Source organism: Lutjanus erythropterus, chromosome 7 (genome assembly GCF_056507025.1).
Source record: "Lutjanus erythropterus isolate fLutEry1 chromosome 7, fLutEry1.hap2, whole genome shotgun sequence".
In the NCBI taxonomy this organism is placed as follows: Eukaryota; Metazoa; Chordata; class Actinopteri; order Lutjaniformes; family Lutjanidae; genus Lutjanus; species Lutjanus erythropterus.
In genome coordinates this window covers 13,678,659-13,705,066 of record NC_139323.1, presented here as the reverse complement: position 1 = coordinate 13,705,066, position 26,408 = coordinate 13,678,659, and the positions used below count along the sequence as shown (strand labels likewise).

General features: G+C 41.4%; 2 protein-coding genes across 4 annotated transcripts in view; one reads left to right on the top strand and one right to left on the bottom strand.

Annotated features, from left to right (window-relative positions):
* The window catches only part of ralgps2 (Ral GEF with PH domain and SH3 binding motif 2), a 98,397-nt gene that overhangs the window by 56,486 nt on the left and 15,503 nt on the right, over window positions 1–26,408 (top strand). For all 3 annotated transcript variants that reach the window (XM_084722814.1, XM_084722815.1, XM_084722813.1), the window contains exon 9: window positions 69–195. In XM_084722814.1, coding sequence (XP_084578940.1) covers window positions 69–195 — 127 coding nt within the window. The remainder of the gene's footprint in view (window positions 1–68; window positions 196–26,408) is intronic.
* On the bottom strand, window positions 3,966–26,108 carry angptl1a (angiopoietin-like 1a). The gene is made up of 6 exons (XM_084722812.1): window positions 25,804–26,108; window positions 11,424–11,680; window positions 10,666–11,286; window positions 6,558–6,751; window positions 5,294–5,564; window positions 3,966–5,196 (listed from the first exon to the last, which is right to left on the bottom strand). Exons 2-6 carry the CDS (start codon window positions 11,611–11,613, stop codon window positions 5,009–5,011), a joined length of 1,464 nt encoding a protein of 487 aa, XP_084578938.1. The 5' UTR covers window positions 11,614–11,680; window positions 25,804–26,108; the 3' UTR covers window positions 3,966–5,008.

Below are 26,408 nucleotides of genomic sequence, written 5' to 3'. Positions count from 1 at the left end.
AGCTTTTTTTTTCTATTTAAAGCTTTTATTCTCACTCTCCCCTTTTTCTGTCCCTCTTTGCGTCATAGCTACTGAGTCGGAAGGACAAGGCGACGTTTGATCGGCTTGACTACCTGATGTCCAAAGAAGACAACTATAAACGTCTGAGAGACTTCATAAGCAGCCAGAGCATGGTCTCATGCATACCATACCTAGGTAACAGACACACTCACAGACCACAACAAGCTCTGATCTTTGACAGATGCCGTACTGTCAGCTTCTTATCTTTATGGGCTGTTACCGGGCAAAAGGTTAACCTGAGGACAAATCATCTGACTTCTGAGAAAGAAACTGCCTCTGCATGTGTGTCTGGGATCATTATCTCATGGATTATTTTGTGCCACAGTCATCAGTCATGATTTATAGTCTCTTGTTTCTCTGTCTTCCTCTCAGTAACAGTTTCCACTGTTGCCTCTCTAAGTTTGTCATCCTGCTTCATCACGTTGAGGAGAGCGAATGTTCTACATAAATTCTGATCTCAAAGTTCCTCTTAGCTGGAACAAATACATGAATCAGTGAGAAATGAAACTTAATGATACATTTCTACATCCTTTCCTTAAATATTTATACCCCACTCTTTCTTTGGCTCCGCAGTGTGACATCACACAGGAATCCCTCATGGGTTTTACAAGGAAAACACTCACTGTGATGTAAGAGTATCGTACACATGTGTACACATGTGTGGTTTTATTGCTGTACTGTTTGTTCTTGTTTTGACTGAATGATGACTGGATGACTTTGATGTTCTTTGCTGCCACAGTTTTTCCTCTTACCATCAGGCTCGTATCATAGCTACTGCTGCGTGAATCAAGCTTAAGACACTCGCATGTACAAACAAACACAGACACGAGCACAAACACAGAGAGCTCAGGAGTCTGTTTGTAGTTAAAGAAACTTTTAAACACCCATTTTCCCCATCGTGCTCTGTCTTGGAAGTCTGGAAGTAATGACAGACTGTGAGACAAATGCAAAGCTAATGCTGTGAAACGACACACGTTTTCCAGTTTAGCTGTATGTCCTCATTGTGTGTGTGTGTGTGTGTGTGTGTGTGTGTGTGTGTGTGTGTGTGTGTGTGTGTGTGTGTGTGTGTGTGTGTGTGTGAATAAGCAGGAAAGACTTTCCGTTTGGTAAGCGTTTCAGTGATGTGTGACTAGTTGGTCATTGTAGGGTGGAGTCTCTTTGTGTCATAAGTCTTTGTACGTGTGAGTGGGATGGTGTTTCCTTACAGCCTAAGCCCGTCAGTGATGCATGCAGATGTGTGATATGTGACCAGCTGGTTGGCCTCAGGGCCGGACTGAGCCAAGTTGGCACATGGGAGGGAAGTTGCCACTCTCTTGTTCTCGGACTCTCTCCTCCATCATAAATCTTCTTGATACCGATCCCGAGAGAGAGTGACAGTGAATGAGTGGGAGACTGCAAGCAGCAATGCTTGTTTCAGAGCATCACTCCCAACACAAGTGCTGTGTGTGTGTGTGTGTGTGTGTGTGTGTGTGTGTGTGTGTGTGTGTGTGTGTGTGTGTGTGTAACAGAGTTATTGTAGTTAGGGTACCTGTTTTTGTTTTTATTTCATTTTTAATTTATTTTTTTTCTCAAGTCCAGCTTAATACTTTTATTTAAGTTAACTAAAATGGTTTTTCATGCCTCATATTAAGTGTGGGTAAGGGGCTTCTCCTGATGTGTTTGTGCATGAGTTTGCCTCTCTGGTCACCACACAATGTACCTGTTGAGGCTCAAATTAAAGTCCCTCAGCAGAGGGCTAAAATTACGCTGTATGTTTTTCTATGTGCTAAATGTGCCACAGGAGAGTTGATGTCTACAAAGTGTATTTGTGTCCTCGTGCCACTTTTGTGACTTCCTATCATGTTTCTGTCTTTGCTCCATTTGCATCTTTTTGTAGGTGTGATTCTTATCATATAGTGATAATAAGGCTGTAGAAAGAGCCTTGTGTTGCTGCGTAAGCACCAGGCTTTTGCTTTTCCACAGTGATACAATTGTGCTAAACTGTGCGTGTGAGACTGCATGAACTCTGACCTGCTATTAGGCTCGGCAGACACAGCCTCCTCCTGTCTGTACTCAGGGCCAGCCTCTGAACTGCTCAGATGAGCTTGTTCCTGTTCTCCAGCCAATCATGCAAGGACAAAGAACCCACAGAAATGTATGGCTCCACTGTGACAAAACAGACACGCTTTAAAGTGTTTCCCCAACTCGTTATGCTTTCACCTTGGCCTACACTGGCCACGTAGCAAAAGCAGCACAACAGCAGTTACCTGCAGTCCTTGGTTTGGCTGTGTACTGCTGTGCACTCTAGTTTTTTGACAGTAGGGGTTTCACAATTCTCTGAATCCACAATTTGAATTGACTTTTGATTTCCAAGGTCATGGTTCAGTTCAATGTAATGTTTAAAACATTTTATTGCATTGATGGTTATGCATTGTGAGATTATCAAGTCTGGATTTGTAAACATCAACAGATCATTGGTTTTTTTTCATCCTGACAGATGTCTTTTACTTTTTATAATTCTTTAAAAAGTCTTCTTGTTTTTCTTTCAATTTTTGAAATTAAAAGCTCATTTCAATCGATTTTTGATTTGATATTGAGAGTGTGACACCCATATTTGATAGTGCTCGTGGCCCAATACATAATCATGTAGTAACTTATGTAAGAGGAGAAAACATTGATTTAAGGCCTAAAAAGATGCTTTGGTTTGCAGTTACAGTGGTTTAAAGGCAAATGTATCTGTTCTATTAGATGAGTCTAAAGCGCAGCTGAAACGTGCTCTCTATAAACAGGGGTTTTGCCATTACACTTCTTTGAATAGTGTGTTATTGAGTAAGAGCTCTTTAATATTTAAGATAGTCCTATCTAATTATTATACTTATCACAGGGATCCTGTTTCAATCATTGACCATTTAGTCTCTGTCACTGGTGAAAGAGTCTACAGAGAGCCACAAACCAGCTCAAGGGCCCTTGACTCCTTCTGCTCCAGCGTGCTGTTGCTATAGTTGTTGAGGTAACGGTGGGACAAAAGCAGCACTGTTTGGACGAACCAGTGTAATGGAAAGCACCGGGGGCAAGGTGTCATATGTGTCAGATCAGGAAGGCCAAGCAACTGAGGGGTTCGTTTCCCTTCTGGTTCTTATGACCTACGCTCCTGTGTGTGAGTACACCTCATCTGACCTGGACTCTTGGACTGCATCGATATACAGTATTTTAAGATGGCTGACAACAAGCGTACCTGCCAGTTTTGTTGGCGCGCTGTGTTGTGTTGAGGGTTTGAGCTTCTCACTCAGTGTTTGCGTCAGACTGCTCCTGTCTGTTATGACTTAGTTTCTCAGAAGGGAGCCGTCTTTTCAAACTACCAGGCTCGTTTGTATTTTCAGGAAAGAAAAGCTCAATGGTTTTATGTGGAAGGAATGTTCCCCTCATTTTTTGCGCTGTCTGTTTTTTTCTTGCCTTATATCTGTGCTTAGCATCTCTCTGGTTATTTCATTTTAGTTCAAATTATTCTACAGCAGCATCATTTAGTATCTCCCCTGTTATCTATTTTTGTCCTTACCTTGCTATAGTCCAATCTGTTTCTGCAAAGCTGTCCTTTCCTTTGCCTACCTTCTTTCTTTATTTCAGATCAAGCATAATGTGATTTTAAATGTTCTTTCACTGTGGTCACAGTTCATTTTCTTAAAAGATTAAATCCATCTGATCTTCTTTAGGGCCTTGACAGCTTGTGTTGCACTCAAGATCAAACAAAATTAAATGTTTTGTTTTAAATTATTATATCAACCTTTACATGGCTATATATGCTCTGCTCATATTTGACAGTTTTACATTCATACTTGAAATAATTTTATCAAAGAAGGAGTCAACATTTTTAACCCATATTTTGCCATTCATTAAAATGAGCTGAGAAGAAGAGTGAAACACAGTGAAATGTTTACAAAAGAATTTAATTTGTCTTGGATGAAAACACGTAGTGTGTGTCACATATTCTCCATCCTCAACTAGACAACAACTTTGGATTTGTTTGTGCTAGCTGTGTGTGTGTGTGTGTATTTGTGTCCTTCTGTTCAAGTGTTATTAGTGTATCTCTACATGGGATAAAAAATATTAAGAATTGCATTGTTACAGGGGTAGATATAAAAATGGCCATGACTATACTTACTATAAATACACTGATAAATAACAAAGAATGGCAGAGTGACAACATTGTGAACATTTGGCCTGAGTAAAATCACACCTCTTAAATTACCTTTCACAAATAAAGCCAAAGATATTTACATACTAAAGCCAGCTCAGCCACATGCACATTGGACAAGCTCATTGTTGCATTGTTTTCTGTTGGGGTCGAAGGAAACCCCAGAAATCCAGACAAAACCCAGAAACAAGTAGACAGTAGGTTTAGCATGGCCTGTCCTCTAACCATTTGATTGTCAGATATTCTAACTGGTAACACATCTTTTAAATTGCATCATTTTTCATCCTGTTAATGTCAAACATCCCCATACATCCATTACCCTTTGATATGGGCAACACTACTTTCAATAAGTCACCATTAGCTGCTCAGAAGAAATCTCATATCTGTAGTAAATGACCATTTCCCTTTATTACATACTGAGTTTCAACAAGAATGAGTAAGATAGGACACTTGAGAGTAATACTTAATGGTCCCAGGGAGCTTGACGGACCATTACTTTCCAGATGGAGAGGTGGAGGAGAGCAGTTACTTAGGGAAGGAAATGGCATCAGTCTGTATCTCAAAGTTAGAGTCAACTTGGGCCATGGCACAGAACACCTGAGTCTTTATTGTCTGGCCGTAAACACATGCCACCGTCTCTTCCTCCTTTGTATTTTACAAGGCACTGTTGTATGATGGTAGGGATTCCTGGTTCTGCCTTTACAGTATTTGTTTATGTGTGGATAATGATTAGGAAGGAAACTGAGGTGTTTTTGAAGGGAACCACAGTCCAAGGTTTCAGTCGATCGGTCGGATCATGAGGCGGCATGACTTGAGGGAGTAGAACCCTCCCCCATATTCTGCCCAGAAGATTCCATCCTGAAATTTGCTGCGATAAACTCCGCCGCTGTACCATACACCGTTCAGGTTGGTCTGGCCACAAGCGTTGTACCACCAGCCACCTTTATGGAAGTGGGCACAATTACCTAGTGGGGTTGAAGAGAACATCATAAAACAATGTGAGTGTGATGGACAGACAAAGACATCAGGAAACATTTGGAATTCATCACGCGTCCACCCTACCAGAAAATGCATCCTTGTCGCGATCAAGCGTGGTGAACTGTTTGCCATTGTGACTGCTGAAGGAGTCCCCAGCGTTGCCCTGGTAGGTGCCGAGCCTCAGCCGATAACCCTCGCTCTCTGGCTCCAGGTGAAAGCTGCTGTACTCTGCGTACACCTTCTTCCCTGTCCAGTCCTCCAGCTCAATCATCAGCTTATAGTCACCCTGTTTGCCCAGGTTGTAGATATTGTCCAGCCCAAGCCAGTGTTCACCGTCAATGTTTCCGAAGCCTTTCTGTAGATGACAAGCACCGCAACATTTTCTTTTGTTATTCATTATCAGTTGTGGGTTTTGTTAAAATGTCAGCACAATGTTATGCAGATAGTCAACATGTGGGTTAGCTAACTGATGAAAGAACCGATCTATCTTTATTCTGTGGTCAGTGAAGGCAAACCAGGTCCAAAAAACACAAACAGTAAAGCAGCAGAGTGATGTTACTTAGATTTCTAGGCAGAGTGCTGAGTTTAAAAGAGTCAAGTGAAATGAAATCAAATCCGCTTCCCAGTGAGATGATAATGTGTTAAGGTTGTGATCTGTGGTTTCTCACTCAAGTCGAATTATCTGAATGACGGGGGCAATGGTGATTTGGCTGTAGTTGCACGGAGAGTTGAACACAGCAAATACAGAGCTGCAGAAAAACACTTCTCTTCCTGGTCCAAACAGCATGCAAGTATTGATTGCTTAATCTAATTTTATGACGGAGAGGAAAACTCTTGCCTTTGGCTTATTTTTTTATTGTTTTGCAGAAGAAACTCGGAGACCAATATTTTTTGTCAGGCTGTTTAACGGTGTTGGGTTTTTTTCTCTTTCTTCCTTCGTCTCTCTCCTGCTTCACGGTCAGACCTCGGATCACATCTCAATTGCCAAGGCTGACACATGGGAAGAAAAGGATGAAGGGATCATTTCCAGTGGAGCTGAGTTGCATTTCCCTCTCAGCTCACAGCTCTGATTGTGTATATTTGTGTGTAGGTCCCTGGCTACAGTTCTTGGCTGTGATTTCAGTGTGAGGAAATCTGCTGCTAAGCTGTTTACATTGATGGAGCAAGTGCTTGCTTAGTGGCCCCAGAATAAACTGCTGAGACTGGGTCAGTGAGGCAATGGGACAATAAAAACTCTGAATACAGCTGTCACTGATACTTAAAAATATTTTGATATTTCCCTCACATCTATCATCTATCCTGTCAAACTAAATGTTCCTTATTCAATGAGTGAGTCACCTCAACTTACCTTGTAGTTCTCCCAGTTCCTGAAGAAGTTAACAGAGCCATCTCTCCTCCTTTGCAACACGGTCCATCCTCCATTGTCCAGGCCATGTTCACACCAGGCTTGGATTAACCGATCGCTGCCATCTGTCTTAAGCAGGTACATCCCACTGGTGCTGTGGCCTGCCTTTCGCACCTGGTAACAGTCCCTGAAGGGTCCTGTGGTAAGAAAGATAGTTATTGAAAAAGAGGAAGGCAAAACAATGGCTGAATAGTGTGCGTTGTGGCTCTGATTTAAAATATTCAACATGTTAAGAAATCTTTATTGCAATATGTTTACAATCCATTGTCATATTTCAGTTTGCATAACAATATCACTCTTAATGGTCTTCAGTATCCAAAGTATTTAGGTAGTAGGTTTAATAGTTGACAATCCTTTTCAGTTCTTCTCATGTCAACAAGAATAACAACAACAACAAAAGCTGCAATGTTAGCCCTTGGGGAACATATTGTTGAAATGAGAATATACCTGCTAATTGGGTTCTTCCATTACTGATACCCATACCAGCAATGGAACATGCCTGTGACACTGCCTAAAGCATGGCATCAGGTATTGGCGAGAACCCAGGTTCATGCACCAATCCAATACCAAAATGGGACCCTGCAGCTTAACAGCAGTGTCCTGTACACTAAATTTTTATGGTCAGTGGGTCAGAGAAACACCAGCTTCATCTCAGCATCAGATTATGTTGCAGTCTGCATTTTGGTAGCCAGCCTGTGTAGTAAGTAGAAGGTCTTTGGACTTTGTGTCATGTGGAGGAATAATCTGGTGGACTGTGCATTTCCGAATCAAAGTTGTTTTAGCAGAGCTAAGGCCGACGCTGCAAGCCTGAGTGTCACTGACTTACCGAGTAACTGTTTTAAGCAAAGTTTAGGTATTGGAATGGGGAAAGAAGAAATTGCATAACATAACATCTCTATCCACTAGTAAAAATCCAGAAATTACCATATAAAATGAAGACATAGTAGACTTTATATTTTGCATCTATCTTTTGTTACTGACTGTTCTCTCCTACTAACATCATCTATTGGCTGGATTACACTCAGTTTTAGCTCCCTGAACAAATGCACCATACTGAGGCTTAAAAAATATGTCTTCTTTTTTATTGCATATGCAAAAGTCATCATCATCAGTCTAGGGGCTTTAGACAGCAGACAAGAGAAAAGGGGAGAGAAATTTGGGAAGAGAAGTCTGTTAGACCCCATGGTTTGAGGGGATGTATCATTGTGGCCACATTCTTTGGAAAAAAGCTTCTTTTTCTCAGACCATCCCAACATCCCACAGTCTCAAGTTACACAAACGTGCATGTGCACACTTAAATCATAAATGAATATTCACCTGGGTTTAGCATTCAAGTGAAGCCGTGCGGTAGCACTGCACCCAAAAGATGAAGCAGCTGAACCCAAACCCAATATATTTCCTCTGTTTTCCCTACTGGGAACATGTATTAAACCAGTATGAACACCAGCATTGTGTGGGGGCCTCCAGGGCCTAAAGGTCCATGGAAGATGGTTTTTTCAGCTGAGTGTAGGAGCACATAGGGACCCAGTGTAATGCCTGAGCACAGATCTCTAAAACTCTCCAGCACATGCTTGTATTTTTCTAGTAATGATATGTGTTCATCTGACCTGTCAGTGAGGGAGCTCTCCAAATTTTCCCTGTTATTGTTTTATGTCACTTTCTTGTAAGTTTCTCCTAACAGAGCTTTCAGGGGTTAAGGGTTAAAAATAAATTGAATCATTAAGCCATAGTAGTTTATAAAGGGATCAGCTAGACCAAGCTGTAGGCAGGCAATGTTTATTTAATGTAGTAAGGGACCTACATGAAAGACAGCCTGGTCATGGCCTTTGGTGGTTTGGTTTTAGGTTGGATGTTTATTTATTTTCCTTTCTGATTAGATAAACACCATATGGGGAAAAGCGTACAGTCACACGTGTGTATTTAACAATGGCAGTCAAGTGGAAAATGAAAGGAAATCGGTGTAGTAAATCTCATGAAGTTATCACGAAGAAGAAATACCCGTTCTTATCTCTAGGAACTGGGTAAATAGGTTTCATGGAGAAAGGAAGCAGAAATATTTTGGGGGTGTGTTTTTCTTTTCCTTAAATGTAAGTGGTGAAGGATGGTGTGTCGGCCACCAAAGCAAAAATGATCTATCCCTGGCTTTCAGTTGTTTGTCTTGGTTGTAGATAAATCAGCGGTGTCCAGACTGAGAGATTTGTTTCGTCCATAGACAATAATTAGATTTTGGCAGTCTGTGAGAGCAGCAGCTTAATGTACTGTACTATAATACATATGAGGCTTTTGGAATTGGAGCTCTCAGTTCTAATGAGGTATGATTGACTAATGCAACATTGAAATTTCAGTTCAACAGGGGCTTTGTAAAGTAGGTGGAGAATTATTTTACACAGCTGGAAATAGCCATGAGAACACTCAGTCCTTTTTGTCATCTACAAGTGGAGGCCCTGCCCTTTTACCTCCCACAACCACTTCACCGCCTTTTCTTTTCTTTCATCCCTCTGTGTTTCCTTGTGTTTTTTTTCTCCATGGAGACTTTCGGAATATGTCTCCCTTTGTTTCTCTGCTTATTGTGCTTGAAATAGGCATTCATTATTAGTGCTTGATGTGGGCACAAGGTGTTGCAAACTCATTGTGCTGAGAAGAGCCTTATTTCACTCAGACTGGTTTCTGGAGGATCCTGGATTGACGTTGGAGACACTAGACTACAAAACAAACCTGCATAATATGACATGCCCAATTTGGTTCTCAAGAAAATCCTGCTAATTTTGTCTCTATCTGGGAACCAATTTTTCAGGTTCAGATCCATTTTATTTTTGGCCTTTATGCTCAGATAATAGTTTAGCCTATCAACTGTTGAATCACACTTCATACCATATAGACTATCTTTTTAAAGGAGAATTTAAAAATATAAATGACTAAATTTATAAATAAATAAATGTAGAAATATAAATGAATGAATTTTAAAATGTTTAAAAAATTGTGGATTTGGAGAATTGTAACACCCACCACCAATACAATAAACTGATGTTTTATTAAAAATGTCATGATTTAAGAGTTAACTTTGGCGTATTGATTTGCTAAATGGTACTTACCCTTTATTCTAATTATTGTAATTATATCTTTAAAGTCTTTGTATGATTTAACCTGCGATTTAGATAAATGATTTAATCAGATATGGGAGAAAGGATTCCTCACCTCAACTTTCCTCTGTGAACCATATTATGTCACTCTACTAAATGACTCCTGTGCAAGTATTCAAGCAGGCTTTCTTTGATTCCCCTTTTTGTCTGTGGGATGTCTGAGAGATGTTATGAATGATTTCATCCATTTCGCCATCTGGTTGTATAACCCCTGTCAACATTCCCCACCATAGTCTAATCGCCAGTCAAAACACAGCAGCCCTGACCAATTTTTAGGAGTCATTTCCAAGAAGCATTCTAACCTTGCAAATTGGATTCATATTGGAGATGATCTCTCTCAGATGTCAGAATTAAGTCAATCTCTGTGAGAAACATACATAGGAGCCTAATCTTTCTCAGAGGACTTTGTCTGATTTGATGGTTTTGTCTTGGATTCTGAGACATGTTCGGCTAGTCCATTGCATGTTTGCTCCATTTGACAATACCTCGCCCCTTTTTATTTCTTGCAAAGACTAAAGCCTTGCAGTAAATATATATTCTCATTCTCCAAAGTCTTTTTAACGATGTTCAAAGAGGCTTCATCCACATCCTACTAATTTAGTACATATGCTCAGTGCAGCGCAGCCAATACAGACGGCCCAGTGGGATTCATAGGAATGTATGATTTCACTGCCTCTGTAGCACGCCAAGGATGAGCCAACTGTGCCTCAGCAGTACCAACTGTTGCAACAAATTAGGTTTTGAATTGCAGTCCTTAATTAATTGTACTTCAGTAGTTGTGTGTGCAATTAATGAGGACTAATTGACTATTTTTGCTCTTTTGCTCCTTCTCTTAAACTCATTTGATTATTTTACAGTGTTCCGTCACTTAATTCCGCATCAACCTCTGCCACTTTAAAATTGGTACATACCATCAGAGGTTAGTGTTCCCTGTGGTGGTGGAGGGTCAATCCCAAATGGGCTTGCTGTAGGGGAGTCCATGCGTGATCCTCTGGGAAAGGGCCGGTTGTTATTGTCCCTCTGTATCTCATTGGTGAAACGATTGTTCACTGGTATATTCTGCGGTACCACCTGTACCAGTGGGGGAACAACGGGCAGCTCGCTGCGTCCCAGTGTCCTCATGCACTGCTCCTCCAGTGCAGAGATGAGAATTGACTGGTTGTTGACAACCCCGGCCATTGTGGCAAACCGGGCCTCCAGCTCCTTGTACCTGGAAGCCAGTCGCATCATCTCAGAGGTCACATTGAGGACGCGGTTCTCCAGCTGGGCCAGCTCCAGGGAGTTGTCTCTTTTCCTGATGATCTCATGCAGCAGCTGCATATAGAGCTGGGTCACCCTGGAGTTCATGTTCCTGCTCTCTTTCCGCAGCAGCTTCATCTCATTCACCAAGTTACCATCCACATCCACCACCAGCTGCAGCGTCTCAATCTCACGCCGCTGTTTGTTGAGCACCTCCCGCACATCTGCAATGTCCATACGGGTCACTCTGTCCTTGTCTGGCTCAGGACCTGTGGTGCTTGCACAGATCGGACCTGATGAAAGATGAGATTAATTTAGGAGATTACCAAGAAACTATTTTGATTTTCAGAACAGCAAAGCATGTTCAAGTGAAGACAGCCATGTGATGAATAACTAACACATTATTGCAAAAACAGTATATTCATTGAACCTGTAATTCTCTGCTCAGGAACAAGGAAGGTGTAGGAGCACTTTTTGGCATCAGGGTCAATGGGGGCTCTTTTACTCCTGTGGAAAGAAGCCTCTCTGGTCCTCCGGGCTTCCCTGGAGTTCCTGCAGTAACTTTCCTCCCAGAGGGAGAGGCATAGCAGAGCACACAGGCTCCACATCAGCCCCTGCATTGCTGCTGGCTGGTTGGATGGATAGATGGACAGCTACCGGAGCTCCCTCCAAGTCCCCCAGGCCTCCCTGCAAGCAAACAAGATCTTAAGAGTTGGGACTCTGAAACAGACATTTTATTTGTTTACGGAGGCTAAGAAAAGGAATGTAAACAGCAGGGGTATTGATCGAATGCTTTTCCAGGGCAGAGGAATTTACTGCCATAAGATTTTAATGAAAAGGTATTTGATACTTTTTCAAATTGTCACAGACAATCAGTATTTGTTTAGGAAAAGTGTTCACCAAGTGCGCAGTAGCAGAGTTGACAGGTCATTCTTCCATATAGTGTTGTTTGTGTGGAAAGATTGCAAGAGAGAACACGTTCACTTTCCAGCCTACGGGTCGAAGTCTGCTTTCTGTCTCCGTTAGTTCCCCTGTTGACAGACACCCCATTTTTCTGCAGTCCTGTTGGTTTCCCCCCTATTAAGAGTTCTGCTATGTCCCTGCTGGCTGTGCTTTATCTTTTGTACCTGCCCCCCAGTCTTACCTCATCTTCTTTACTCTGAGAATGAGATTATTCTTTTCTTGAGCAAACTCCCTTCCCCTTGTCTTGCACTGTATGCACCTTAATGATCTTTTTTCAACTGCAGGAATGATTTTAGTGATCATATTTACAAATCCAGGAACTTTTTAACATGTTGACCACAGAATTCCAGTTCTGGTCTCTGCACCATACTGTAGTTTCTGCCCCCCAAACATGTACTGCTCCTGAATGAATGCAGTCTTACGGACACGCACAATAACTCAGGATTGGTAGAGGTAAATGGCTGATTAGTCTAACACAAGTTATGCGAGCATGCAGAATTGCAAACAGCAGTGGTGTGTCTCTAGTTTTGGGCCGCTGCAATGGCTGACAGTCATTGACCACTGAGGCTTTTGATGTTGTGTGTTTCCTTAGATTTGCCTCAGAAGTTCCATTTTTGATGTGAGAGATGTTGTGATTATTATTTTCTTTTCAAACACAACTAATGGATATGTGGTGCAAAGACAAAAACCCCTTTAAGCCCAGCAATAATATCATAGTCCATCATGATATGCCAACCATGCCATCATATGCCAACTTGGTAGACCTCGCTTAACTCTAGTTGTCACTAGTATCAATATCAGGAGATCAGTGGGATATTCTTTTAAACAACTGCTACATAGCCCACTTCTTAGTGGTCTAGAATTAATGATTAAAAGGGAGAAGCTTGATATCACTTACTTATTATTTTAGTGCAATTGCACACTAAATAAAATACACTTCTCTTAACAACCTTTGAAATGGGCGTATTGCTGCACTGTTGTTTTTAGTCTAACTTTTCTGCTTGTGCATCTTCTTTCCAACAATGGTTCAAGAATCAAGAATGTTCAGCATGCAAAATTACATAATAAACAGTCATCACTTTTAATTCACGATTTGTCTGATCACCACTTAGGGAAGTGATGATGCAGTTGCATCCAGTGGAGATGCAATTGCTTAAAGCGATAGTTCACCCAAAAATGAAATTTCACTCAATATCTATTCACCCCTGTGCTGATGTGAGGATGGATGAAGATCTCCAGTTCACAAAACACTTCACACTTCAGCAGAAAACAGCGTTGTAGCCAAATCCAGTACAATTGAAGTGAATGGTGACCAGTTTTAAAATGTAAAAAAAATCACAAAATGTCTCCATACTGCTCATGTGGTGTAATCCAAGTGTCTGTAAGCCGCAACATTAAAATTTGACCCAAAAAGACGCCATTTACACCATGTTTTTAGCCTAAATGTCAACTGCATCCTCTCAGACTGGAACTGCGTGCACACGTCTGAAGCAGGTACACAAGCTCTCGCCCAAGTGGCGCAGCTGCAGCAAAGAAATGATGTTCCTCTTCTATGTCGAAGTCCTCAGACATTTCCTTCTTTGTTGAACGTTTGCAAAGTCAACTCTGCACGTAACAAGTCACTATTTCTGAGCAGATCTCTCTCTGTTGTCTGAGTAGCTTCCAGGTAGCATGTAAACACAGATGTGAAGGAATCGCGAGATCTTGTATATCTCACGTTGCACTGCTTGGGCGAGAGCTTGTGTACCTGCTTCAGGCGTGTGCACGTGTATTAGTCTGAGAGGCTACAGTTGACCTTTAGGCTAAAAACATGGTGTAAATGGCGTCTTTTTGGGTCAAATTTTAATGTCGCGGCTTATAGACACTCGGATTACACCACACGAGCAGTATGGAGACAGTTTGTGGGGTTTTTTGTTTTCTTTTTTTACATTTTAAAACTGGTCACCATTCACTTCATTTGTACTGGATTTGGCTGCAATGCTGTTTTCCGCTGAAGCTCCTGAACTGGAGATCTTCACCCATCCTCACATCAGCACAGGGGTGAGTAGATATTGAGATATTTCTGGGTGAACTGTCGCTTTAAGGAATGCTTAGCTTCTGTTCTGTTCCCTGAAGACCTCTCTTTCTGCTTAGAGGTCTGACCTTGTTGTCCTCTACAACCTTGCTGGCTACTTGCACAGTGCCCTCCTCAGTAAAACACACTGAACCCTGATTCCGATGAAGCTTCCTGTGAGACGGGTTAAATATCCTCACTCCTCCACATGGTTCCATACATCCAAGTGGAATGTTTGGTAGGAGGTAGTATTTGTGTTTCACTTGAAAGATTTTACAAACGCACACATACAGAGTCTCTACAGGGGTGTTGGAGGAAGGCAGGGAAAACAGTTTGTGCAGAGTTGTCTTCAGCCCTGTCCAATTTGAAGGGTGACTGTTGGCACTCCCCCGCTTCTCTCTCATCCCTGCTGATTCTACTTCTGTTTCTCATCAATGCACAAGCACAAAAACACTCACATACAGACATACACACTGCTCCATTTAACACCGTGGCCTGGACCTGTGCAAGGCCAAAGACTGTCTAGCTCTCTTAATCCACTCCATCACTCTTCAGTCAGTTTTTACTCTGTGCCACATCGTTAAGTCCTACCTCCACCCTAAAACTCAGGCCTTGTGTGTCTTCCATATGACGCCATTGTGGTTCTTTAGGAATTCTGGCAATTCTGTCACTTGGAACAATATGGAGAGGGGACAGGATTACAGCTAGCACTGCAGATCTGTAGCGTGTGCGCACACTTTTCCTGGTATGCGCAAGCTTGTGTGTCCATCCGTATGATTGAGTGCTGTGTGTGCATGACTATCCAGAGATGTTATTCATTTTCATGGTCGTGTGTTTTTCCAGCAGCCGGTGTGTCTGACAGCGTAACCAGGTACTGTATCCTTGCTGACCTCAGTGAGAGCTGCTAACGACTTTAACAGCAGCATCAGCAATATCAGTTCTCATGTGTGTCTTCTCATCCAAGCTATGACTGGCTCTCTGCCGTTACTGTGAGCTTCATAAAGTGTCTATATTCAGCATCATCAATAGTGACATACCCCCTATGCATGAACAGGACAGGCAACACTACAGCTCATCCATCAGCTACCACCTCCCTCATTTCCCATCTCTTTCTTGTCACCCTTTTCCTTTTCCTTCTCTGCCCTTATTTTCCTCTCTTTCCTGTCTTCTGAATCCTGATTTCCTCTTTGTTGGTGATTCTGAGTACAAGGGGCCTAGTCTCTGTCACGGAACCACAGAATATCAAAGACATTCCAGGGAATTCGGAGAGGTCACCAGTGTGTCGTGAAGGTACAAGGTTTACAGTTTTACCCCAGAACAAGCAGAGCGGCTCCTTTTTTCTTCCTCAACAAACCTAAACTAAACACTGCTGAAGTGCTTAGGGATTTGGTAGCTATTGAGCAGAAAACATAAAGTGTCCACCTATGGGAGTAAAACTTAAAGCAGGCCTTTTTAAAGCTCCTATCTGATTTCAATACCTGAATTTGGATATCTACCAATACCAATACAGCACAAGTTCCATCCTTTGGAAGTGGCTTTACACAAGTTGCTGTCTTCCTTTTCTTTGTTTTGAGACAACAGTATTTCCAAACTGTGGACATGTTGAGTTGGCCAAACATTACTTAAAAGTACAGGGAAAACTGGATATCTTTGTAGAACTGTTTAATTACTAATTAATATATGTCTGCTACAACATTTTGGCTCTGGGCTAGGGATGAAAAGATAATGGATTTTATGATAAACCACACGATAAACCAAAAAAACGATTAGTATTACCGATTCAAAATTTCCATTACTGTGACAAACGTGGGTTTGTGTTGTGTCATTGAAAACACTGGCTCTGCAAAGGTCATGATTCTATTTCAAATTGTTTAAAGGTTTTAAATGTAAAACATGGTGAAATGATTTCAGTTGCAAAAACAATGAAAATCAGTCACAGTAATCTTGATATGAAACTTTCATACTGTTTCATGAGAGTGAGGAAAGAGGGGAGTCACTTTTATACAATGCTCAGGTAACCCCCCAGGCTCGGCATTACACATGCGCTTAAAATGTCATTATTACATATTCATTAAATTACCAGAATATGGAATCAGGATTGGTACGTGGATTGGTGGTGTTAGTCTGGTTAAGTCAGTATCTGATACAAATATTGGATTGGAGCAGTACTGATATATTGTGTTTGTTCTGATCTGCACAGCTGCCCTACTTGGTCCAGGGGAGATGGAAGTGGCCATTATTTCGGTAGTAACTCCTATCTGGCACTTCTCAGATTCAACAACAAAACAAGCAATAATCAACAAAAGTCCATACATGACTAACTAAACACCATCTCAACAGGCTGCACAAGTTTACAAGTTCAGTTCATCACAGCACATATGCCATGTGCATTGTTTTATTTCCATTCTCTGGACCAAGGTCGGCTTTTGGCTCACATGTACTGCATGTCTGGGTAATGTGCCTTGGCATGAATGAGCAATGTTCCCTCACATGTTTCTAACTCTTGAGTATTATGTATCTGGAAAAGCATTGTATGGTGTTTCGAAGAAATGTTGCTTACAATCAGAAGCCAGACAAACACTGAGCGATGTACACAGATACTACAGAGACCAAACAAGGGGAGGAGATGAGGAGCAACAGGCTGTTAGGCTGAAACAAAGCACAGAGATTTAAAAGGATAGCCCTCACAGCAGTGGATTAAAGATGGAAGAGACTACTAGCGGTAGAAAGTGGGTCATGGCCCTTTTTCCCTTCCTGACCAAGTCTCTTTTAGATGATTACTCCCATTCCTTTTTTAGTCTTGACAAATTCACACTCTTTTCTCTGCCTGTATCTTTCCATTTAATTACTTTCCTCTCTGTATAAACACCCTCCTCCTCATTTTCCTTCCAAGTTTGAGTACTTCCCTTCCTCTCTGCTTTCTCTGTTTTGTCTCCTTGTCCCTCTTTTCTCTCCAGGTCTTTCAGTTATAGCAAAATCACTTCAGCAGCAGATTGCACAGATATATGAAAGTCACGTACAGATAGCAGAACAATAATAATTTAAACATTTTTTCCCTCAGTATAAATAGGAATTATTAAATGTCTTGTTGGCTGAGATGTGCCGACAAACAGGTCTTGTATTCCATAACATCCGTGTGAAAACCAGTGTGTGGTGGAGAGGATTTGCAGAGGGCCTCTAACTCCGCCTGCCTTATATTTTGGCAACAATATGAGCTTCATAAGTCTTTCTAAGTGCACTGCTGGGCCCTCACACCACTAACTGTTATTAATAGTCAGGAGACATATGACAGTGGCTTTTTAATTGTGCTCCCTCCCCACTGTCTGTCTCTCTGTCTCTGTCGGAGCCATGGTTCATGGTTGTTATTGGAACAGTCTAAGGAGTGACCAGATTTATATGTATCCAACTTCCTTTGCTCTTTTTACCACAAACTCTTTCATCCAACTGGTAATAATTTTCAATTGAACAAGACACAGTGATGTTACTGTTTCAGTCCATCAACCTAGCTCTGTCATCTTCTAAAGGCAAACTGTCAAATGTTCGTGGTTTTTGTTTGTTGTCTCACTACAGTTCAGAGCTCTTCTGTTCAAGACGTACAGCTCCATGACATGAACAGTAGAGGCGATTCTCTGAGGCCTAAGGCTTTGGCTTATTTATCTAATAATAATTAAAGAGCTTAGTGCTGTGTTGACAGATCTCTGGACTGCTTCATGCCACTCACGAATGCACACAGTTATTTTACTCCACGTTTACCCATATTAACACACAAGTTTCGCACACAGGCATACACTAAAAGTGCAGAGTGGTGTCACCTTTGCCCCTGGGTTTGCTCACTGCGATCATCAGCTCAGCTGTGCTCTACAGTGTTGTTGATTGACACAAAGTAAAGCCCACAGCTGACTAAGTATTTAAGATTTGGTTTGGCTTGCTTTAATTAGGTTCACCCAACACTCACTCTGGTGGTGTGTGTATATAGCCAGGACACTGGCTTTTGTCTGCTGTGACCTTCTGTGTAGGAGTTGATGTTGTACAAGACCGCTGTGCGTGTTTCGTCTGAGTAGAGACAGAAATAATCCTTTTCTGCATGTCATCAGAGAGCAAATTATGGGAGAACTCATTAAGCATGATGGCTGCTTACTTTACTGCTAGACAGGAAAAAATTGTTTTGCCTCATTGGTTAAACAGCATAATGGATGTTAATTGCTATCTCAAAAAGACAACAATATGTCACACGTACAGGTTCAGGTTACACTGTATGTACTGGCAAAAACCTTCCTAGCATGCAGATGTCATTTTGTGATCCAAGCCAAACTTATATCAATGATCAGTTGATATAAATTGCTTCCATGGAAAACTGGCTCACTGCAGGTGTCTTTGAGATGAATTACAAAAAAGTCACTATCATACAGTATTTATCATACATGTAACTCATACTTATTTGCCAGTTTATTAGGTACACCTAACTAAAACTAATGAAGTGTACTACAACAGCTGTGATAAGTCCATCCCCCCAAAATGACCATACAGTTGACTCAACACCTTTCTTTAACAGTTTCAACAAAAACTAAACTTTATAACCTTCATAAAGGTTCTACATTAACCATGACCCATAGTCAAAGAAAGCTATCTACAGCCACCAAATATTCCATGTAGGCGGCCCCCTGTGGCCACAAAGTGTTATCCCCTTACCACGAACCACAATTCCCATTCTACAAACACCCCAATTCCTTTGCACCTTATAATTCTGTAAAAACAGTGAACAGTTCTGAACTCTGGCTAGCTACTGATATGTTGGGGCTGCTGTAGGCTGGGTTTACTAAGCCCACTCAAACTGCTAACATGATACTGAAATGAAATTAAAATTTAGGGGTTTATGGAAGCAGCATTTCAAGTGGCCAGAATGATGCATTGAAGGATGTAATGTACTGTGGTGTGTGCCACCAGTTTCCTCAACTTGCTGAGAAGTAGAGGTTGTTTTTCTTCAGAAACAAGGCCTACAGGAAACACATCACAAGTCATAGGGAAAGTGCACAACATCATTGTCACAGTTAAGGAAGGTTATGTCAAGTTGCTTTAAATTGTCTTTATTGTATTTTTTAACACAAGTTAACATAAAAATGAACTTTGGCTACCAAGCCCTGAATTGGCTTAAAGACCTGTGTGTCCCTGAATTGCAGGATGGTACATCATATCTAGTCTTAGAAGTCAGATGTTAAACTTAATGATTTCTGTCTTTCTGAACACTTTTTGCTCACACTAAATATATACAGGTAATGATCTGTTTGTACATTTGGTAAAGTGCACTGGACCATTCGAGCATGTATCTGGTAAGGAACTAGAGCCCATAAGACTGTGAAATTAAGACTCAGGCTGTTTTACTGCCAGAAATGACGTTTGATTGTTGCGTGGGTTATAGAGCTCCTGGTAAGAGTGAGTCTCCTGCAGTGATTTACCAGTTCTGATGAGTCAGTTCTTAGTCTGATGAATTGCAGTTCAACAAACGTGGGGGGAAAGACTTACACAAAATGTATTTATATTTTCATAGCCAATGTATTTCCCAGCCTCAAAATCCCCCAGCTTCCACTCCCCATCTGGTCCTCAGACTTTCCCACAACAAGTCCAAAATGCCCTAAAACATACAACAAATCATCACAGGTCAGAAGAAAAAAAGAGAAAAGTAAAAGCAAAAGGTTGATGAGTGGCTGAGAGAAGAGGGCCTGGATTTGAAAAGTAGCAACAGTAAGCAGCAGCGCTGCTTTACATGACAACATGGAGCTCAGCCAGCTCTACTGTTGGTTCATGGCCAGAGACCGACTTCCTTCAGCATCTCATCCATTCGTGATGTCACCAGCCACCGTTTTTGTCAACGGAGCTCAGTTATATGACTGCTCATACACTCTGTCCCTCAAAAGCACAGATTGGCGCATTCTTTAGTGCTGGATAAAACATTTGGTCATTGAGCCATGGGTGGGAAACAGCTGGCTGAGAAACAATCTAATGAGTTTGGAATAAAGGGTTGAATTGAAATAAGAGCGAAGAAATAGCTAAGATGTGAGGTTATCAAGGACTGGGGAGGTGAAAACAGCATGAGTGGAGAAGCAGTGAAAGTACTGACATTATGAAACAATTAATGAAAACAAACTCAAGAGTGCACAATGGTGTACTTACAATCAGTGCAAGGAAAATCTCATAAAATCCTCATCAACAAAATTGAAGAAACCGTACAGAAATTAAATACTGCTACCAGAGTGGAATAGGAAATAAATTGTGGTAAAGTATTACTGGTGTTTTATATCTTTTCATTAAATAGTGCATGTTGGAAATATTAAAAGGGAAACCATGGCAAATAGAAAGAGCTAGAAGAGGATTTTCTCTACATTCATAACTTGAGCTAGTAATTGGGACTGGAGCCCCTCTAGAGTTTAAAAAAAAAAAAAGCTGAAGAATGAGGTGGAAAAACGAAGACGCTGTGTTAGATTAAGTGGTTCTGTTAAGGAAGACATTAGCCTGTGGTTGAATACAACCAACCTAATAAAACTCCAGAAATGGCTCCTGCCTCTTTCTAGCTGCTAGGGCTGCTATTAACAATTATTTTTGTTATCGATTAATTTGCGGATTATTAGGTAGCCTTCAAATAGTTTCGGGGGGTAGTTGGAGGTACAGTAGTTTGGGGGAATTTCTCTGTTTTTTCCACTTTCCCATTGTCAGAAGCTGATAAATGCCTTTGGAAAGACCTTTTTAAGTATTTAGTGTTGTCTGGAGTTGCTTTAAACAGCAATATTAGGCTATCAAGGCTGAAATGTTTAGTAGGAACAAATAAAATAATCATGATCCCATTATCATGTAGGAATTCACTGAAACTAAGCTAGTAAGTGGTGTGCTTTCATTCAAGCTATGTCTGAGGGGAGCCCACAGTCTCAGACTTCGAGAACCTCTGTTTTAGTCAACAAAATGCTGATGAATTGTGAAAAATGCTCATCATAATTTACATGAGCCCAGAGTGACGTCTTTGCTTTTTTTTTTTGTCCAACATACAGTCCAAAACTCAGACTCTTCATTTACAATAAGAAATGATGCTGGAACCAGCAAATATTTGGCATGTTTGCTTGGAAAATGACTAAAAAGATTGTCAAAATAGTTTGCAATTCATTTCCTTTCAATCGATTAATCAATTAACTAATCCTTGCAGCTCTGTTTGGCTACTAAATTGTCTACCTTCATGATTCTATATGACTGGGGACGGAACCCCCCCAAAACTCCCCGAGGCCCCACAGCGCCCATCTGTTTTTCTTCTTCTGTAGTGAAACTCTAAACATGTGGGCTGATGTTGGGGTCAGAGGTCTATATGTGGGATTAGGGTGCGGCCCCACCCTTCCTCTGCCTCACCACCCCCACAACCGTCCGCTCCACAACCCCTGAAATCAATCGGCCTTTGTGGAAAACGGGTTTCCCTCCTTCCTCCTTTTGCACAACACCCACATAAATGCACAAACACGTCGTTCTTATGTTTGGGGTGTCCTGGGAGACAGAGTTCATATAAGGCCGTCCCTCTCCATCTGTCATACTTTGTCAAGATAAAGACACTCAACCCTCCAACACCTTCCTCCATCACTCCACGTCACTCATCCTTTTACCTCCCCCACTGCAGAACAAACACACTGCCTGCCACTCACCACCGACACAGCTCTGCTTTTATGCACACTCACATTGATACGTGCAGGCATAATATTAATTCTTGCATAACAAAGTCCCAGCTGTTGACATCATCTTAAACTCGTGTCTATCCCAGTAATTTATTACCCAGGCTGACAGGCTGATACTAACTTTGCCTGTTCAGGTGGCTTTTCTCGCTGATTAAATCAAACTTGTAAAGTGACACTTGGATTTGAATGAACACATGCTGCTGGTAAGGTTTCAAGCCTCAGAAAAGAGCAGAAGGAGGGTCAGTGGGAGAGAGGAGAGCCAGGAGGAGGGAGTCTAAAAATTGTTACAGCCTTTATATAAATGTTTGTTTGGCTGGACAGTAAATGCAGTAAATCTGCAGGTTTAGGAGGTTACTTGCAGCCACTCATACTCTTTTCTTAGTTTTATTTCTCCTCTGAGTCACAGCTCACCTTAAGCTCATACCTCTGACTGCACATGCTTTCTATTAAATTCACACACACACACACAAGCATTACACACTCATTGCCCACTGGCTCTACTTGGTTACATGCCTCCACTGCTCCTGTCTGTTTGTGCCGACCTCCTGGCTGACCTCTTCCTCCCTATGGTGACCTGTCCGTTCGACTGTGTCCAAGCTCTCATTAGGGGGATTCTAATTGAGCTCCAGACTGCAGCAGAGACATTTCTTTCTTGTTTTCTCCTCACAGTTAATTTTTTCTAATAAATTGCGTATAAACTACAAGAACCTTCCTCAGGGATAAGAAACCTTTGGAAGAACTCACTGGGTTTCCACCACAGGGAACGGGGTCTAAAATAATTTCTGAAGACGTTATTTTACCCACAAAAAAGTGGGGGTAGTATCAGAAAAGTACAGGAACTTTGGGGGTGGGGCTTGCTGCGCTGAACATATCCGATTGGTCAAGTACTCTGTTTTATTACAGCCACCATTTTGAAAAATCTGCAGCCACAAACAAGTTTGTTTTTCGTCCATTGTGCTTTGACACATCAACATAGGTTAAATAATTAACAGATGGTTTCTGTCCATTACTTTATATGGCATCATTGTTGTTGTATAGCCTTTCCCGAAAATTACGTATAAAAGCAGTCATTTCACAATCACTTTATCATACGTCAGCAAACTAATGTGCCTCATCTTCACCGGTGTTTAGACTGAGATAGACAACATTGGCTGAAGGAACCTTTTAGTTCCTTGAAAAGTTGTTCCTGGGACTTAAAGTTCCAGGTACTATGGATGGAAATGTTGCTGTTCTTCACCCATGTCCAATAGTACTACAGGCTGCCTTGTAGCTCATAATGTAGGTTTTAGAACCTGACTGGTACTGGATTTTTGAGGCTGATAAAGATATTAGGGAGTTAAAAAAAGAATCTAAAAAATATTGATGTATCGGCAGATATTGCAGTGATCCCTCAAACATGGTTATTAAACACTTGTTTCAAAGATATTTTACAGTTTAACAATAAACTCTGTAGTAAACACTCACTGGCATTTTTAATAATTAAATAACTAAGTAAATTAAACATAAAGAAACACAAATAAAACAAATATATGTATATTAAACTTGAACAAAGAAAAAACACGTAAGTACGTAAAATTCTGCCTATAAAACTTAAATTAAATAAAAACCATCTATTGTGTTTGGTCAAAAACCGTTTATATCAGACATCATACAGTATACACTGATACAGCTGTGATAGGCCAATACTGGCAGACAGATATATCTGTTGTGCTGAAGTAGGTTTGAGTTTTAAGAAAATCTTGTGTGTCCAGCTTGGTCTGCTGTGGTTGAGTTTAACCGCATGTGGTCAGCACAGCGAAGCAGCAGCGGTTTCTGGACAAGTCCATGTGTGTATCCAGTGTGTGTTATCTGTGTCTGCTCCTATATGTGTTTTACTGATAAGATCAGCTGAGCTGTCCATGAAGGGTCCACACACAGCCTCAGGTCGCATAGTGAGACACGATTGGCCGCATGCCCATCACCCCAAAAAAACCACAGCTGGCTGGTGCTGGCTGAGTGAGCTATCAGTCTCCTGCTGCGTTACAACATCGGCTGTGACAGGACGGCTGGGGGAGGGCAGTGGTTAACTGGCTCTGACAGCCCACCGTGCACTACCTGACCACTGTTTTATTGGCTTGTCCTGGGACTTTTAAAAACTTTAAATAGGGAAGACATCAAACAGAAATTCTGCTGTGATTTATAGTCCAGTGTGAGGGTTTGGAGAATGGTTAGTTTATGTGTGGATTGGTTGTAATGACCCATTTAAGGCTGAGTTTCAGGTGAACCTGAGGGCCAAGTGCTGCCGCTCCGGCACAGAATGTTCTGGATATTTCTCAGACAGCTGCTCTCTCTGTCTCTTTATCTTTTCTAGCTTTCTTTTTTCTTTTCCAGGCTGAGTTATTGGAGGTATTGATATTGTGATTTATTACTCTTTCGGAAAAATGAGCAAAAGCATGAAATGTTTTCTTAGCCTTTTTCCTCAAGCTTGCTTTTTCTTTTTTTTTTTTAAGCTCAACGGGTGTGTGTTTTTATGTGTGTGCTCAGCACTATCCTCTTCTCTCATGGTCGTTTACAGCATTCACAGATGTGGCTTTGTAGCGAACAGAATATTTTCCACAGATCCCACCAACAGACCAGCACATAAGTGAAACCATTTGAAGATAATTGTGAGTTGGTGATATGGAAGTGCACCAGATTGATGTTGTTAGTGTTCAAAGCCTTTGCTATCATGTGAAGGTTGCGACTGAAGTGTCTAATGTCCAGGGGGTGTATTGGATAGAGGATGTGGTTAGGTTGGATCACATTGTATCATCCCTCTTGTTCCCCTAAACACAACCCTGAGAGGGGCTTGTATTCCATCAGAATCAGTCTGGATTTCTCAAATTACGAATTCTTTACCATGTGTCTGAATGTATGAACACACAACCCCCACATCTAACAAGAAGAAACATGTACTGAGACACGTCACCATCTCGTTAGGTGTAATATTATTGATCTAACCCCCCCGAGTCCACCAGGTTGACTCTGCTCTTTCCTGCACCCCCCAGTTAGCGGCCAGGCTCATATGGTGCTGTATTAGGAAACCAAAAGCCAAGAAATAATAAACAAGCTTGGCTCCACAGCTCAAATCTCTCCATCTGATCAGTTCAGCCTCCCTCAAGTGTTTAACTGGAATGTCCTACTTTTCTTTCTCTTCACTTATTTTTTTTCTCCTTTCTCTCTTTAGCTTTCTGTTTCTCTTCACGTCTGGCGAAAATTTTAGATAAAGTTTAACAGTTGGGGGGATTTCTTCCTGTTACATCTAGAAGGAACCACTGATGGAAAAAAAAAATCATTTAATTGTCTATTAAAATTTACCCTGTACACAATGGAGACAGGGCTGCAACTAACGATTGTTTTCATTATAGACTATACTGCTGATTATTTTGATGATTAATCACTTAGTCTATAAAAAATGTCATCACATTGTAAAATAACACAATTTCCCAGAGCCCAGTGTCATCTTTAAATTGGTTCTTTTGTCTAACCAACAGTCCAAAACCCAAAGACTCATTCTTTTATTATTTGCTGCAAAGAAAAGCAGCAAATCGTTACATTTAAGCAGCTGGAAAAAGCAAATGTTTAACATTTTTGCTTGAGAAAATTGCTGAAACAATTAATTGATTGTCAAAATTTGCTAATTTTCTTTCCACTGACTGCCAAAATCACCAAACACTGTACTTGAATTCACCCCTGTGTTCTGCCCACAGAAATGGCATCTTAAACATTCTTCACATCCCTGACCTGGTCTTATATAGAGAAGGTCATACAGTACAATACAGTAGGTGCTGAATGTACACACATGATACAGTTCTCAGCATGCTGTACACAGTATATATCCCAGGCCTCAGACTCTAGAGGAAAGCCAAAGAAGCGTTGCTAAATGTTTCTGTCTGCAGCCGGAGCCTCCAGTCACGAAATGTCCTAACCTCTCCAACCTCTCAGTCAGAGCTCTCACAGCTGCCCTGACACACATACTCATACACATACCTACACACACACTTATCATGCCGGCATATACACACACTCCAAAAAACAAACTTGGAAACAGGATGAACTCAGGCAACATTTACCTTTTTTGTTACCAGCAGTGGGGGGGTGTTTCCTGCAGTTATAGTTTCACGTGTGTTTTGTGTTGTGTCTTCACCGAGCTGCAGTGCTCAGGATTCATCTCTGTCTTTCTATGTTCCAGTCTTCTGAGGTGCTCCCCTCCACTCACTCCTTCTGTCCTGCAGCTGAAAATCACAATATGAGGCCTCTACTTTTCCCAAAGATGTGCTCCTCCCAGTGGACTCAGCTGTCCTGGGGCTCAGGCTGGGGCATGGTTCAATAGCCGGCCACTTCAACAGACTGAGCTCTGACGACTGATGCCTTGAGTTTTTCACAAAGGATGGGGGAGACTAGAAAGAGGGAGGGGATGGAGGAAGAGAGGGGAGGAGAAGGGGGATGAGGGTGTGGGAGTTTGAGATTGCCTCTTTTTTCTTCCTCTGTTTTTTTTTTTTTTTTTAGAGTGGCCCAGCCTACCTCTGATGTCACTCTGATGGAAAAAAAAAGACAGAAAAAGAGAATAACAGAGCTGCCTCATTAAGTTTCCCATCCTCAACAATGACCATCATGGTTCTTCTTGTATAGAAGAAGTGAAAGGAAACGAGACCTGTTTGAATTCAGAAGTGTTTTT